At 40.5% G+C, this 18,072-nt stretch overlaps 1 protein-coding gene across 1 annotated transcript in view; it reads left to right on the top strand.

The window, feature by feature from the left end:
• The first annotated feature begins 1,384 nt into the window (after window positions 1-1,384).
• Window positions 1,385-18,072, top strand: part of LOC141103524 (calcium-activated chloride channel regulator 1-like) — a 68,317-nt gene continuing 51,629 nt past the window's right edge. Inside the window, exons 1-3 of the mRNA XM_073593201.1 lie at window positions 1,385-1,543; window positions 4,158-4,295; window positions 9,006-9,156. Of these exons, the coding sequence (XP_073449302.1) occupies window positions 1,385-1,543; window positions 4,158-4,295; window positions 9,006-9,156 (448 nt within the window). The remainder of the gene's footprint in view (window positions 1,544-4,157; window positions 4,296-9,005; window positions 9,157-18,072) is intronic.

Genomic DNA, 18,072 nt, shown 5'->3' with positions numbered 1-18,072 from the left:
CGTACTCAGCAGAAGCAGCTGAATATATTTTGGGGTGCAATTCCACATATGCCCATGGCCTGTGTGAGCAATATATCATTTAGTGACAACTTTTTGTAATTTTTTTTTTTGTCATTATTCAGTCACTTGAGACAAAAAAAAATAATATTCAATGGGCTCAACATGCCTCTCAGTAATTTCCTTGGGGTGTCTACTTTCCAAAATGGGGTCATTTGGGGGGGGGGGGTTGTACTGCCCTGCCATTTTAGCACCTCAAGAAATGACATAGGCAGTCATAAACTAAAAGCTGTGTAAATTCCAGAAAATGTACCCTAGTTTGTAGATGCTATAACTTTTGCGCAAACCAATAAATATACGCTTATTGACATTTTTTTTTTACCAAAGACATGTGGCTGAATACATTTTGGCCTAAATGTATGACTAAAATTGAGTTTATTGGATTTTTTTTTATAACAAAAAGTAGAAAATATCATTTTTTTAAAAATTTTCGGTCTTTTTCCGTTTATAGCGCAAAAAATAAAAACTGCAGAGGTGATCAAATACCATCAAAAGAAAGCTCTATTTGTGGGAAGAAAAGGACGCAAATTTTGTTTGGGTACAGCATTGCATGACCGCGCAATTAGCAGTTAAAGCGACGCAGTGCCAAATTGTAAAAAGTGCTCTGGTCAGGAAGGGGGTAAATCCTTCCGGGGCTGAAGTGGTTAATAGTGCAACTGAGCCTTACATTAAATATCTAAAGCCAAAACGTGTTTAAGTTTGGGATAGAGTCGGATATAATTAAACCTTTTTTTTATATCTGTGCTCCAATACCCTCACTTACTGTCCTCTAGATACATTAGAAAGTTCAAGGAAAACTCTCTAAAGTGAAATAAATCAGTGATTAAAAAGTTGTCACAAGAACAAGAGTCCTCATTGGAAAACTCACCCTCTATTCCTGTTCCAAAATTTCAGATTCACCTTTAATTCCAGCTCTTGAGACAATGGTCACCAGGTCAAATATTGAGGGTGAATCTTTCAAACGGGGCATAGACATCAAAGAAACAACCTGGGATTGTTCATAACACTTCCTTATTCTTACTGAAAAAAATGGGTTTAGATATACTCTAATGGCTTGCTCAACCAGATAAATCTTTACATTTTATCAATTATTGAAATAATCACCATTTCTTGTATTACCTTTGTTATTTCCTTATTACAGCACTTGTCTATGTCTAGATATGGGTAATAAATATATCATGTTCTGCATTGCAAAGACAAAAAGATAACACAAGCAAGAAAAAATCAGAATGCAGTGATAGAGTTCACACAGGTTACCTGATAACATAAATTATATATAGGTTACAAAAATACTTACTTGAGCAGTAGCTGTGAGTAGCTGTTGGAGATGACACTCTGCAGGGTTTTATTTCTTCTTTTACTATCTCAGACGCTTGCCTTCGGAAGTGGCTCCATAGTAAAACTTACCAATGGAGGCTATGAAGATATAGTCTTTGCAATTAATCCTGGAATCCGTGAAGATGTAAAAATTATTGACAATATACAGGTAACCTATCTTTCAAAATAGAGTAGCTTTGTAGTATGGGCATCTACCGTATATGTCTATCTATCTCTTATTCTGCTATGTATAACTTTTTTTTATTGGTTATTAACATATATTCAGCATTAGTGATTTTTTTTCAATCTCTTTCCATCCACATCATTACTAAAATTTGATATTGGAAAATCACTTGCAAATATGGAAAACAGTTTCAAACAATGCTTAACTATATCTCATATTATAAAAAAATATTAGTACCAACCGGTAGAGTTGGGTGGACCAATAGTTTCTATGTCTGTTAACAACTTGAAAATCAGTTGAGCTTATAATCTTGGTTTAATGCATAAGTGGGTTTTGGGAGGAGACTCTTTGGTGAGACTGTAAGGTGTAACAGGTTCAGATCTTCAAAAAAAATTAACTTAAATATTAAGACTTGGCTTTAAAGAAAGAAGAAGATTTCATTACTTAATGAGCAAAGTAAAGTGTAGGCAACAAAAGTTTAAGGCCTTTGAGGGGACACCCTCATTTGTCTGTATCCAAATATTGTATTTCTCTGACTATATTTACCATTGGTGAAGAGGTTTTGAGAATTGGCTTTATTTAGAATGTTTTTTTTTACATGTTTTTTTTACATGTTTTTTTTACATCCTGTATTAGGTAATACAGCAAACAAAAACTCATTTAGAAATGACCTAGTGTTTCAGGCAAGAAAGGATTAAAGTTTAAATAGAGCTGTCTCACTTACAAATTAGGCTTTCTCATGTTGAAATACATGTTGATTCTAATTTCTAACAAAAATGTTTTATGCATTTAAAAGAAATTGAAATAATCTGCAGATAGTTACAAACACAATTTACATTTTCAACACGCACACCTGGTGCTGGAAAGTTAGAGTTTGCCCCATGTTATGAAAAATGTAGTGTTTGTTACAATCCATTCATATTTTTGCCAGAATAAAATGCAAAATACAGTCCCTGAAATGTGGTAGACTGGAGAATTTAAGTCCAGTGTTGTAATTGATGCCAAGACTCACTGCCAAGGTGCCAAGAGGGGGTTGGGAGTGATGAGGAGAATATTTAACATGCACAGAATAATGATTATGTATATGAGGTGGGAAACAGATTTGATATCACATGTTCTTCAACCAGATTTGGAAGTTCCTATCAATTAGTTAATGGTCTGTGGTAAGTGCTGTTGCATTACAGAAGACCACACAGGGGCTATTCTTACTGTCATAAATCAAAAGTTTCTCGTTTATAACAGTATATACATGTGTCAGAAGAACACAGGATTATTAAGTAGCCAAACTGTTTGGTATCATCCAATCAAATTGCCTCATTATGGTGAGTCATTTCTAAACTTATCAGCCTTGCATTACAGGTGAACTTTTTATCTAGAATTCCAATGTTATCACATTTTATAGATAAATAAATAGACCCTCAGGCCAGATTCATATGTACCACTGTTCAAAAGGTTAGTAGTACATTTTATTGTAATAAACATAGGGCTCCATTCACAGAATGAACTCGCATGAGATATTTAGGTGTCAGGACACATTTTGCCTAAATATCGCACACGATCCTGCGGTATTTACAGAGAAACTGTGAAAAAGCTTGGTAAGTACTGCATGAAAAGGCGTTAAAATCCATTCACAGAACAAAATAAAAAAATTAAATGCATGCGGAAATTAAGTAGTGGTCCAGGCATGTGGTATTTGTGGAATGTGTTCTAGTTGTTAGGGGGGTACCCTGCTGACAGCTAAAAGTAAAAAAAAAACAATTGCAGGCAATTACAAAATGTGAAGAAAATGGAATGGAACAACCACGCCAATTTTATTTTTCTTAAATGGTGTGGGGTCACCCCCAAAATCCATATCAGACCCTTATCTGAGCATGCAGCCTGGTAGGTCAAGAAAGCGAAGGGGACGAGCGAGCACAACCCCGTCCATGAACCATACCAGGCCTCATGCCCTCAACAAAAGACCTTGTCCCCATGCTGAAGTGGACAAGGGCCTCTTCCCATAAGCCCTCGCCGGTTGACGCCCGCTCCTTATTAATGTTAATAAATATGCCAGCTAGTGCCAGGCGTTAAATTATTGCATGTTTTTCCACTACTAAAATACCGCAAGACTTCATAAAAAAACTCATACAGTATTTTATTAGTGGTTTTGCCAAAAGCAATTATGAAAACCGCTGAGGGGTATTTTACCACATTTTTTAAGGGGACACATACCGCTTTGTGAATGGAGCCAATAATCCTCTATGACCCTTAAACATTATATTTTATACTGAATATTTATTGCCTGACTGAACTTAACATCAGGCAATCGGCATGTTTTGTTTTATTGGTGTTAATGTTTTATCATTGCCTCTCTATTTTGTTTGGATAGTCCTTAAATAAGTAAGACACCTGTCCATAGTACAGTTCTAATTGACAGTGTCATCACAGATCTAGTGTATTGATCAAATATATTCAGCTGCATTTTAAAATATTAGGAAACCCATTCCTCATTCGGATATAAACTGCATAGGAATATTATTCTTTTACTAGTTTTCACCGTGGGAATGTATTTACAAAAATAATTTGACAATAATATATGCATACTTTTTTGTTTTTCAAGAGCATGGTTAAAGAAGCATCAACTTATTTATTCAAAGCAACACAAAACAGGCTGTTCATACGGAGTGTAAAAATACTAATACCATTTACCTGGTCAAAGAAAACGTATGAAAAAGTAAGGACAGAAACATATGATAAGGTAAGAGATTGCACTTTTTGGGGATTTTTTTTTTTTAACAATAAGGTTGGTCTTTATTTGAGAAATATAATATACAGAATGTAAAAAGCGAAATTAGTGTGCCAAATACACAATACAGTTATGCAGCGTATAGATAGTATACAGCAGACAGTATTAGCTTAGCATTTAAATATTGTACATTTCAGTGTCGCCAGGCAGTGGGGGGGGGGAGGGGGGGCGCCAACATAAAATACAGATAGCTATTGCACAATACATATGGGGGAGGGGGGGAGGGGCACCAGGAGACCACATGCCTATCTCACTCCACACATCTTGCCCCACTCCACAGTCTCAAGATACTTAGTAGGGAGATCAGATCGGGTCAGTCCACGGTTGCCAGACTTTGGCGAATTTTTGAGGACAGCCTCTACTTATATACGTTAATTTATAAAGCGGTAAAGCCGCATTTATTAAGTCCTCCCAGGCTCTTATTGTAGGAGGGCGACTAGATGTCCATTTCAGCAGAATCACTTTTTTTGCATAGAATAATAGCAGGGCCAATAATAATTTGGTATAGTGAGGTCTCTGTTCGTCGTCTTGGATACCCAGCAGGGCCAATTCCGGCGATAGAGAAATTTCCAACTGTAGTCTGACCTGTACAAATTCCTCTATAGCAGCCCAGTATCCGGAGAGTCTAGGACAGTTCCAGAACATGTGAATGTAGTCACTATTCGGTGACTGGCACCTCGGACAATTTGAGGATCTCAACTGAACTTTTTGGGGATTTAACACAGATGGTATTATAATGCATATATTTATGATTTAATAAGCCTGTAAGGGGGTGCTTTATGTACAGTATTTTTTGTTGACTGTACTCATTAGCATTACTTACTGCTTTATAAGAAGGGATCCAAAACATGAAATGTCCTCTGTAAAATCACTGTCCAAACAAGAGAGCATATTAAGTACCAAAGGGAGCTGCTGCTTATAGCCCACAATTCACCCATCTCTGTGGTTTCAGGTGCCTGCTGAAGGAGCTCGTAAATTCTCCCCACATGGAATGAACAAACAAGTCGGCCGCACTCCAATGACATCAGCCTTCACACAATTTTATTATTCCAGGGCAAGATCACAGAAGAGTCCACCCAGACCAAGCCCCACTCTGACAGGTTTGACCCAAAAATAGGCTTAATCAAAGAGAGGTCAATAGATCTCTATGATTAAATTCCTTCTTGGTGAAACGTGTCAGCTGGGGCTTGGTCTGGGCAGCCTCTTCTGTGATCTAACCCTGGAATAATAAAACTATGTGAAGGGTAGGGTGCAGCTGACTTGTTTTTTCTTTCCAAGAAAGTACACTGATTTTTTGTTAGGATAACACCTAAGAATATATTTTCCCCATTCAGTAATGTGGCGGGTCAGTAATGTGGCAGGGGTGGAAAGGAGCCCATATTCTTTCTGTGAATGAGAAACCTGCATTCTAGGCACATTGCACTAAACTAAAAATTAAAACTAAACTAAAAATTAGCCTTTGGGTGGGTCACTATAAGTTCACTTATACAGTGGGAACGGAAAGTATTAAGACCCCCTTAAATTTTTCACTCTTTGTTATATTGCAGCTATTTGCTAAAGTCATTTAAAGCAGAAGTAAACCCATCCATAAAACAGTTTCATTTCTGGCACGTGCCGGAAATGTAACACTCCCATTGGTTGTGCTCTCAACCAAACTGTCAAGCCATCCAATGGCTGGTGTCATAACTGATCACATAGGAAGCATCATGGCAGTTGTAGATTAAACAAAGGCAAAGATGGCAGCTTCCTTGGCTGAAAACGATAAGAGGGTTTACTTACACTTTAAGTTCATTTTTTTTCCTCATTAATGTACACCCAGCACCCCATATTAACAGAAAAACACAGAATTGTTGACATTTTTGCGGATTTATTAAAAAAGAAAAACTGAAATATCACATGGTCCGAAGTATTCAGACCCTTTGCTCAGTATTTAGTAGAAGCACCCTTTTGATCTAATACAGTCATGAGTCTTTTTGGGAAAGATGCAACAAGTTTTTCACACCTGGATTTGGGGATCCTCTGCCATTCCTCCTTGCAGATCCTCTCCAGTTCTGTCTGGTTGGATGGTAAACCTTAATGAACAGCCATTTTTAGGTCTCTCCAGAGATGCTCAATTGGGTTTAAGTCGGAGCTCTGGCTAGGCCATTCAAGAACAGTCACGGAGTTGTTGTGAAGCCACTCCTTCGTTATTTTAGCTGTGTGCTTAGGGTCATTGTCTTGTTAGAAGGTAAACCTTCGGCCCAGTCTGAGGTCCTGAGCACTCTGAAGAAGGTTTTCATCCAGGATATCGCTGTACTTAGCCACATTCATCTTTCCCTCGATTACAATTAGTCATCTTGTCCCTGCAGCTGAAAAACACCCCCACAGCATGATGCTGCCACCACCATGCTTCACTGTTGGGACTGTATTGGACAGGTGATGAGCAGTTCCTGGTTTTCTCCACACATACCGCTTAGAATTAAGGCCAAAAAGCTCTATCTTGGTCTCATCAGACCAGAGAATCTTATTTCTCACCACCTTGGAGTCCTTCAGGTGTTTTTTTTTAGCAAACTCCATGCAGGCTTTCATGTGTCTTGCACTGAGGAGAGGCTTCCGTCGAGCCACTCTGCCATAAAGCCCCGACTGGTGGAGGGCTTCAGTGATGGTTGACTTTCTACAACTTTCTCCCATCTCCCGACTGCATCTCTGGAGCTCAGCCACAGTGATCTTTGGGTTCTTCTTTACCTCTCTCACGAAGGCTCTTCTCCCCCGATAGCTCAGTTTGGCCAGACGGCCAGCTCTAGGAAGGGTTCCGGTAGTCCCAGATGTCTTCCATTTAAGGATTATGGAGGCCACTGTGCTCTTAGGAACCTTGAGTGCAGCAGAAATTTTTTTGTAACCTTGGCCAGATCTGTGCCTTGCCACAATTCTGTCTCTGAGCTCTTCAGGCAGTTCCTTTGACCTCATGGTTCTCATTTGCTCTGACATGCACTGTGAGCTGTAAGGTCTTATATAGACAGGTGTGTGGCTTTCCTAATCAAGACCAATCAGTATAATCAAACACAGCTGGACTCAAATGAAGGTGTAGAACCATCTTAAGGATGTTCAGAAGAAATGGACAGCACCTGAGTTAAATATATGAGTGTCACAGCAAAGGGTCTAAATACTTAGGACCATGTGATATTTCAGTTTTTTTTTTTTAATAAATCTTCAAAAATGTCAACAATTCTGTGTTTTTCTGTCAATATGGGGTGCTGTGTGTACATTAATGAGGAAAAAAATGAATTTAAATACATTTAGCAAATGGCTGCAATATAACAAAGCGTGAAACATTTAAGGGGGTCTGAATACTTTCCGTCCCCACTGTATGTTATTGAATAGAGAATGTGTCTGCTGGAGCAAGTAATTGACTCAATCTCAGAGAATCACCAGCATAGCGAATTTTTCTATGGCTGGATCCTTTCTACAACTGACCGACAGTAAATCACTCCTTCTACTACCTCATAGCAAAGCTTTTTAAATAGCCATTCTGATTAACCCCTTCCAGTTTTCTGACCCGCAATGTACTGCGGAAAGGCAGCCCACACAGGCAAAGTGACGTACTTGTGCGTCGCTGCCTGCTTTTGGGTTTAGGGCCCCCCGACTGATTGTACAAAGCGGGAGCCTGTCAGCAGGTCCCAGTCAATGCTTCGTGGCTGGGACCTGCTGATCAGCTGTGTACAATCACAGCCCAGAGCTCTGTGTTGACAAACAACGCAGAGCTCTGTACAGAGAGAACAATCTCTTTGCAGGGATGAGAAACTTAGAGATCTATAAGTAAAAGCAGCACACTTTACACACATTTAACCTCTTGGTCACCCTAGATGTTAACCCCTTCATAGCCAGTGTCATTAGTATAGTCACAGTGTGTAGTATTATCACTGATCACTGTATTCATGTCACTGGTACAGTCAGTGGCAGTTAGTCAGTTCCCCCCAGCGGTGTCCGATTGCCTGCCAAACTATCGCAGTCCCATTATAAGTTGCTGATCACTGCCATTAGTAGTATAAAAAAAATATAAACATAAAAATTCCAGCATAAATACCACAGTTTGTAGGCGCTCTAACTTTCACGCAAACCAATCAATATACACTTATTGGGATTTTTTTTACCAAAGTCATGTAGCAGGATATATTTTTGGCCAAAATTTATGAAGAAATTTGATTTTTTTTATTGGATATGTTTTGCATCAGAAAGTAAAAAATTCTGTTTTCATTTATAAGGCAAAACATTAAAAACCCATTGATCAAATACCACCAAAACAAAAGTTCTATTTGTGTGAAAAAAAACAAATAGAACTTTCCTGATTTGCACCCTGCATGTGCTTCCCTGCTGCTCCTTTCCTCTGCAGTCCCAACCCTGTGTAAGCTCCATTTCAGATGATTCACCCTGTTGATAATGTCATCACCTCCCTCCCCCCTGATTATTGGCCTTTCGGGCCCCAGCACTGCATCACAGGAGGAAGTCCTGCACTCCTTTACCTGGAAGCACCAGGTAGAGGTATTTTGGTAGAGGTAAGTGGCAGGGAATTTTAGGGAGGATGGCTATAAATGGGTCAGGGGTAGGTTTTAAATAGGACAGAGCCTCTTCACATTTAACTTTTGCAGTTATGTAGAATATAACAATTGTCTCTTTTTTTATTAGGCAGATATTATCATTGCATCATCGCATGTTAAGTATGGATATGACCCATACACATTACAGTATGGACAATGTGGTGAAAAAGGCCGATACATTCATTTCACTCCTAATTTCTTGGTAGATGACAAAATGATCTCTGTATATGGACCACGAGGTAACAATACAATATTAATTTATCCATCACATTTACTTGCTGTGCAAGAAACTTTAAAGTGGTATTAAACTCAAAACCAAAAATGTAATATATTGCAGCTCACCATTCATTAGATGGGGTGGCTGCATCCATTTCTTTTTTCCCTCTGTTTTAACCTGGTGATCCAGCCAGTAACATGCACCATATATTAGAGTGCCTACACTCTGGGTGAAGGCGAAGAAACAACAGAGACACTTTTGAATAGTAGCATGGTCAATCTGGGGAGGGGGAATGTTAGTTGTACTAGCAGCTAACGCTATAAGCAGTTACAACAGCAGTTTTTTTTAATCTTTTGGGAAACTCTCTTCCATTCTTGCAGTATGGCAGGATAAGTACAACTAATGCCTGGCACACACTAATAGCTGGGTTAAACGGAAAAAAAACTGACGGCTCAAATCAGAGCGGCTGTACTAACAATCCGATGTTGGTGCAGCGATCTCCCCCCCCGCTGAGCTGTTGTGTTCTGACAGAGGGATGCCCCTTCCCCCCGCCAGAACACTCCAGTCAGTGCTCTCAGCCATTGGCCATTGGTTTTCCAGCATGCTTGTCCGACAGAAGTTAGCTTCTGTCGAACCAGCTGCCATACACAGGGGCCGAATGTTGGACAGTTTTTACTAAACTGGCCGATGTTGCCCAACATTCGGCCTGTGTTTACTAGGCTTAAGGGGCTGTCACCTATCCTCCATTCAGAGATACCTTTATAGTAGAAGGGTAAGCATAGTTGGGCTCTCTTGATAAGAGCCTGTGAAAGCCCCTTGGTTGTATTAACCCTCACACCAGAAGACTACGTGGGTGGGGTGGGGGTGGCAAGGATGGAGGAGGATTTCAGCTGAAAGAAGAGGAGTTAGCACAAGCAACTCATCCTACTGTTTGTAAGTTATGTCCCTTGTGCTCTTGTGTTCCCTTGTCCTTTCTCTTCTTGATTTTAACTACATTTAGGCTTTCAAGTGTAAATAACCTTATTTTTATTTTTTTGTTTTGGATAGATCGAAGAGGAATTAGAAAATCTGTCAGTTTTTATTGTTGTCTATGTCCCCATTAGGTAGATTCACCCTCTCTATTTGGCATGTTTACTATTATTAGTGAGAGGGAAAATGAAAGAAAATCCCAAATGTTGGGTTGTTGCCAGAACCGGAGTAAAGTGGAAATCTTCCAATAGGGGCACTAGTTCTGGTGACCCTGGTGACAACCAGGGATTCCTTCACTTGTGAGATATTTTCTCCCACTTCCTGTTTTGGTTAAGGGACATGAAGTTAAGGAAAATCTCCCCAATGGGACACATATAGACAAAGAAAAAAAAAATCAGACAGTGGTTATAACTCTTCCTTACTCTTCCCAAATAAAAAAAGTTTGGCCTTTAGTTCTGCTTTATCTAGTTGCCGACCACGCACTTTAGCTTTACTGCTACAGTGCGAGGCAGTTGTGCGGAATCACGTATGTATACACGATTCTGCTCTTCCGGGGAGGGGGTGCGCACACGTCACCCGCTTGTGCTGTGATTATTGGCAGAACAAGCTGATCAGCAGGTGTCGGCCAATGGTTGTTCAATGGCACCCACTGATCAGCGAGGAGGGAGACAGGACAGAGCTCTGCCTGCCAGTGGGGATGTGCTGGATTTTGTTTCCCTGCAAATCAAGAAATAAAACCCATCACATCCCTTAGTGAAAGCACCACACAGTACACACAAAAACACTAGTTAGGCACGCATTTAATCCTTTGATCGCCCTAGATGTTTAACCCCTTCCCAGTAGTGTCATTAGTACTGTGAGAGAGTGTATATTTTTAGCACTGATCACTGTATTAGTGTCACTGGTTCCCACAAAGTGTCAGTGTCGGATTGTCTGCTGCAATATCGCAGTCCCAAAAATAAAAATTCCGGTGTATATACCATAGTTTGTAGACACCATAACTTTTGTGCAAACTAATCAATATACACTTATTGGGATTTTGTTTACCAAAAATATGTAGCAGAATACATATTGGCCTACATTTACAAAGAAATTCGATTTTTTTAAATTTATTGGATATGTTTTCTAGCAGAAAGTAAAAACAAAAAACAGTGGTGATCAAATACCACCAAAAGGAAGCTTTATTTGTGCAGAAAAATTACAAATTTTACAAATTTACAAATTACAAATTCTTTACCTCTTTCACCAAGGCTCTTCTCGCCTGATAGCTCAGTTTGGCTGGACGGCCATCTCTAGGAAGGGTTCTGATCATCCCAAATGTCTTCCATTTAAGGATTATGGAGGCCACTGTGCTCTTAAGAACCTTAAGTGCAGCAGAATTTTTTTTTTGTAACCTTGGCCAGATCTGTGCCTTGCCACAATTCTGTCTCTGAGCTCGTCAGGCAGTTCCTTTGTCCTCATGATTCTCATTTGCTCTGACATGCACTGTGAGTTGTAAGGTCTTATATAGACAGGTGTGTGGCTTTCCTAATCAAGTCCAATCAGTATAATCAAACACAGCTGGACTAAAATAAAGGTGTAGAACCATCTCAAGGATGATCAGAAGAAAAGAAAGGCACCTGAGTTAAATATATGAGTGTCACAGCAAAGGGTCTGAATACTTAGGACCATGTGATATTTCAGTTTTTCTTTTTTAATAAATCTGCAAAAATGAATGTCAACAATTCTGTGTTTTTCTGTCAATATGGGGTGCTGTGTGTACATTAATGAGAAAAAAAAATGAACTTAAATGATTTTAGCAAATGGCTGCAATATAACAAAGAGTAAAAAATTTAAGGGGGTCTGAATACTTTCTGTCCCCACTGTGTATATATATATATATTATATATATATATATATATATATATATATATATATATATATATATATATATATATATATATATATATATATATATATATATATATATATATATATATATATATATATATATATATATGTATGTGTATGTGTGTGTTTGCGTTTCATTCCTATGTTACAAGGCAAGGGTTAACATATACTTTAAGGCTATAATCTAAGGTCCAATGTGCAATGTTTCCAAACTTTAGTCTGTAGCTGCATTTAGTATGGAGCCTGTATATCACAGTCAGATTACTTGTTAGGCATTACTGGGTTTAACCACTTGCTGTCCATGGCAATTTTTTAAATGTTTCATACACATGTTAAAATCAGCATTTTTTGCTAGAAAATTACTTAGAACCCCCAAACATATATTTTCTGAAAGCAGAGGCCCTGGAGAATAAAATGGTAGCTGTTGAATTTTTTTGTCACATGATATCTATGCAGCCATTTAGCAAGTGCAAATTTTCCTGAAAAAATACACTCAAATAATTTTTACTGCACACAAGCACAATATTTCACTTGTGTGGTGCAATCACTGTTTACAATTGCATGTGTGCAGTGGGGACAGGGGAGTTTTATTTTTTTGTATTTACTTTGTAAATATTATTTTTTATAATCCTAATTTTTTTTTTAATTTAAGTTTATTTATTTATTAAGTTTATCAAGCTTCTTATGTGATAACTTTGGGATAGGAACGCTTGATGGAGACACCAGGGGGTCTAGTAGACCACCAATGTCTCCCCTGCCTCTAAAGCAGCTAATCAAAAAATGACAGCTCTGATACCGGAAGGTACTAAATTATCATCACTTCTGCCCTCATTCATTATAGGTTAGATCAGGTCCTGGGCTCCCTGAAGGAACGGGAGAGCCCAGGAACCATTGTGGGTGACAGCGGGAGAGGGAACAGCCCTTCCCAGTGCTGTAAAAGGATTAGGTGGCTGTAAAAAATTAAACCAAGCTCATGGCTGCAGCTACAGCCATGAGCTTGTTATAACCTCTTGCTGATAGGACGTATATATACATTTGGTCAGCAAGACTTTGAGACTTGTTTTGAGATGCAATAGATCGTTCCCTTACTGGCACACTACAAACCATGCAAATAAACAGTCTAGGGGTTGTCCTTTTAAAGTTTATTGCAGGATAACTTTGATGGGGCTCAGGAAAGCTGTGGGATACTCCAGAACACTGAACAACATTGAGAGGACACTCTTCTTATTGCAGCTACTTCCTAATAAATCCCCTTCAGCAGTAGGACAAAATTGGACTGCACTGGAACACCATAAGTAATGCTCCAGGCCAGGCAAGCCTTTAGTATTAGTGCACCAGGGGTTAACAGTAGCCATTGTCACTAGGATCCTTCACTGAGGTCTGTACCCACAGTGTCCCTTGGACTTGGATGCCTCCCTCCAGAACTCAGGCAGGCAGTCTCCTTAGTGAATCTTCCAGACTGTATCCCCAGTGAAACCCCTCTCTTAGATTCAAAAGAGTTTGTAGCAGGATAGGCCCCCCAGCTATGCACCGTTGGGATCTTGATGAGACAAGCAGACTCTTCAGTTGAACTGCCTAGAAGGGCAGAAACCCCTCTGTCTGGGAACCTCTCCTCTTGGGGAAGAAGCCTGCTCTCTTAGGCTCCAAACTATTTATTCACTCCCCCAGCCACCATCTGGGCATCCTCCTCCAGGGATTGGCTTGATCTACATAAATATTCAGACGGCTTATTTGACTCTCCCACCCACTATATCCTGGAAATCTCTAGGAGACAGTCAAACCTGTAGCCTGCAGTGCTCAGAGCCGACAGTACTTGCTGACAGGAAGACTCAATGAATTACCATCGTGCTCAACAGCGTGGTGGTAGTTCATTGAGAACTACAAGCCGACAGCCGCTAAAGATGTCCTTTGACAATTCTTTTGCTTTCCCCATGACTCAGAATCCAGAAACGTCAGTGCAGCACTGGATGAAAGATGCAAGGGTCTGTCAGGAGTCCAGAAACTCATTGACCTTTTATACACACACTAATTACAATCAAACAGAGCACAGGTGTGGATGGTTAGCTTTAATAGCCGTTTAAACCCCTTTGTGCCAACTTGTGTGCATGTTATCAGGCCAAAATCGCCAGGGTATGTAAACTTTTGATCAGGGTCATTTGGGTAGTTTGTGTTGTCATTATGATTTGAGTAAACATAGTTGATTGATAATAAATGGCTTCAGCCAAATACTAACCATGAGTGAAAGAAACGTTTTTGTGTTATCATTCATATTCTCTGAAAAATAGGCAAGTAATCATAAATTCTTCCAGGGTATGTAAATGTATGAGCACAACTGTATATCTTAATTTCAAGGCTTGAATCTGTAGAAAAAAAAGTCCTTAGCCCACTAGTACTTTTTTTCCATAAATTCTAAAGTGTATTAATATGCTATTTCCGTTTTATCTCTGAGAACATATTATTAACAGGTAATTTTTTAGATTTTTAGGAGTCCCTATAATTGCCCTGATCTGGCAAAATATCAACAATTTAAGTTATATAGAGCCAGTTAGCAATCCAAAAAAACATCAAATTAAAATCAAAAAACAAAAAGACATCAAAGTGCAACAAAGCGCAGTGCTGGCAGTGTGCTGTTAAAATTTCTGTCAAACAAGTGATGTGACTACCGCCAGCCGCCCCTACAACACCACAGAGCTGCGCCTGCTTGCAAAGATGTGCCGCTCCTGCACCCGGCGCAAGCAAAGGACCCGGGTCTTCCCTTCTCTATCAGGTGGAGCCACGGAGTAATCTCTGCCCAACAGGCGCTCTGCGAGAAGTGACATGATGTCACGGAGAGGCCGGCTGGGAGGCGGGAGGAGAGAGGACCATAGAGAGCTACCGGGCAAGAGGAGGAACCAACCAGGCAGTCAATGACAAAGTAAGCAGATGGGCATCTATGAATGAATAAATCGGCTAACTCTGGTGGTGGTGGGGGGAAGAGGTGAGATTAATAATTGTTGTCCAATGGTATTTGCAATGCAGCATGAGGGGGTTCATGTATTGCCATTGGTCACTAATGCATTAATGATCAGTGTCAGTTGATTTGTGCGGCATTAGTGGCACCAGTATCAGTGTTCATTAACCCCTTCATGCTGCAGCATAACACTGACACCACTGGCCCTAATGCAGCACAAAGGGTTGATTAACTGACACTGACACCAATGGCAATACATGAACCCCTTCATGCTGCATATTACAAATACCATTGGTAATTAAAGGGTAAAAATCTGTAACTTATGCAGGATGCCCTCCTCACCACCCCACCCCCACCCCCCACCCCGGTCTGCTGACCTGGAGCGTGGCAATCACCAGCTATGAGACATCGGGTCAACGCCCTGGGGCTTAGAAATACCTTAATCTCCAAAACGCACCTCATCAGCAGGTACATTTAGGAGCATTCTAATTGGTTGGCGCCATCACATGGGAGGCGCTGACCCATCAGAACCCGCATAGCCATTCCTGTCACCGCAGGCGAAGAGGAGAGAAAGCCATGGGGATTTCAAATCCCCGGACCGACAATACTGTAGCTGCAGCCCCGTTGCAGTATACGTACTGCGGCAGAGCTGCAGCTACAGTATTGTATTGTTGTATTGTAGTGTTGTATTGTTTTAAAAGGACACTGACTCTTTCTTTATACCCGGGGGGGCTCAGTTTACCACCTTTGTCCTGGGCACCAGATGGTCTTGTGACTCCAGGTCAGATCCTCTGTGGACTTCCTTCAACTGCTTTCAGGAACTCTGTATGTGGGTCCCTAGCTCTATCTGGAGCCGGGCCCCAGATGGCCTCTTCTAAACATCAGCTATGTGCCCCAGAGGGCCACAGCCACAGGACAAGGACCCTGCTGTTCCAGGCCCTGGGCTATTTATACACACCTCAGCCCCTTACAGGCCATTCTTCCTGCCAGGAATTAGCTGAGGCTGTCTGAATATGCAAGTGATGGTCTGCCTCTTCTACCACTGAATTCTGGAACCTACCAGAAATCAGGGTAAAGCAGTCAAGCCTGCAACCAGCAGAACCCAGAACAGCCAAAAACTAAATTTGCTTCAAACTGTTAGCAACCTAGCTAGGAGGGTGCTACATAAGAATGGGGTCAATTAGAAAAATACTGCATTATGTCCACCAGTTGGAAGTAATGATCATAGGAGATAGGTATTTTTTGTTTACAAAAATGATTTTTATTTGGCAGTATCCAAAAATACAACAAATAACATTACACTTTGAGAAAAATCTATTTATTACAAGTATTTATATAGTGCCAACAATGTACGCAGCACTTTACATATATGTTGGACATTCACATATTGAACCCTATGGACTAAGACTTGCAGGCCATTAAAGTTCATATGCATGTAACAGCAGGCATTCCAATCATTTTGGCAATATAGTGTATGATGCAGGCACTAACATAGTAGTTATTTTTTTTGTCCCCGTTTTATTAGGAAAAAAGGGGGGGGGGCTTTGTTAATACTCTTGCCTTGAGAGGAAGGTGGGGTCGCCCGTTTACATCACCGAGTGGCCCCGTCCTCAGCTATATAACAGCTGTCATTGAGAAGCGTCACTCGGCGGGAGCCTCCCATGGCTTTTTTTTTTCTTTTTTAGGCTCCACGAGCGGTCGTGAGATGGATCTACATCGCGGGACATTTTTATTTTTTTATTTTTTAATAAAGGACTTGTCCCAAAGTGTCTCCTGTCTTTTTTACTATCTTTGATACTTTTTTTGTGAAATGGTAGGGGTACAATGTACCCGTTACCAATTCACATGGGGGGAGGCCGGAATCTGGGGGTGCCCTTGTTGAAGGGGGCTTTCAGATCATGATTAGAGCCCCACGCCCGCAGACCCCCACAACCACTGGGCAAGGGTTGTGGGGATGAGGCCCTTGTCCCCATCAACATGGGAACAAGGATCTCTGGGGACCCCAAAGCATCCTCCCCATGTTGAGGGCATGTGGCCTGCTACGGTTCAGGAGGGGGGGCGCTCTCTCGTCCCCCCTCTTTTCCTGCGGCCTGCCAGGTTGCGTGCTCAGATAAGGGTCTCGTATGGATTTTGGGGGGACCCCCATGCAATTTTTTTTTTTAATTTTTGATTTGGAGTTCCCCTTAATATTCATACCAGACCCAAAGGCCCTGCTAATGAACTGGGGGAGAACCCATGCCGTTTTTTTCAATGGGTTTTACCTATATTGCCGAGACCCAACAATTCATTACAGCCGCGATCAGTTTTAAATTACTTTTTTTCCTTTAGAAATGTCCTTTTGCTGTGGTACTGTTCTAAACATGGGAAAACTGCAACCTTTTACAGGCATACTATAGACACCCCCCAGGCACGATATTTAAAGGAATATTTTATTCTTTCACTTTAAGCATTATTAAAATCACTGCTCCCAAAAAACGGACGTTTTTAAAACTGCTCAAACACTTTGTATGACAACAACTTGCATATAAGCCTTTAAAATGAGCACTTTTAGCTTTTCATGTTAGTGTCCCATAGACTTTAACGGGGTTCCGCAGCTTTCGAATTTGCCGCGAACACCGCATAATGTTCGTTGTTTGCTGAACGTCCAAACAACCAAAGTTCGGGCCGAACTTATGCTCGGGCCGAACAGTTCGCCCGTCCCTAGAAACCAGTACTGAGTTGCTGACCTTCTTTTGTAAATAGTAGTTTTCTGGCTGCTTATGGCTTCTATGAAATTAGAGTGACAGACCTGAAACAAGCATGCAGCCAGTGAGGTCAGAAGTTTACGTGCAGGTCAGCGACCACATGAAGATATGGAAGTCTCTCTATCAGTATGATGGCCAAGGAAATAGTCGTTTTAGCAGAAAGGTCAGGAAATGCAAACCAATATATAATCACTACAGGTTTCCTTTAACCTGAAAGGATGAATGTAACATCTTTGCAAACTATTTTCATTTAATTTAATTTCCTCATACATTCAGGGGCATTGCTAACTTTAAGTGAGTGGAAATGCCACCTCAGATAGCAGACTCTGGGAGTGGTATCAGACCAGTCCCATATATCACTTTCTGCCTCCAGCTGACTCCTGCT

This window comes from Aquarana catesbeiana, linkage group LG07 (assembly GCF_042186555.1).
Source record: "Aquarana catesbeiana isolate 2022-GZ linkage group LG07, ASM4218655v1, whole genome shotgun sequence".
In the NCBI taxonomy this organism is placed as follows: Eukaryota; Metazoa; Chordata; class Amphibia; order Anura; family Ranidae; genus Aquarana; species Aquarana catesbeiana.
This window is presented reverse-complemented; position numbering and strand designations above follow the sequence as displayed.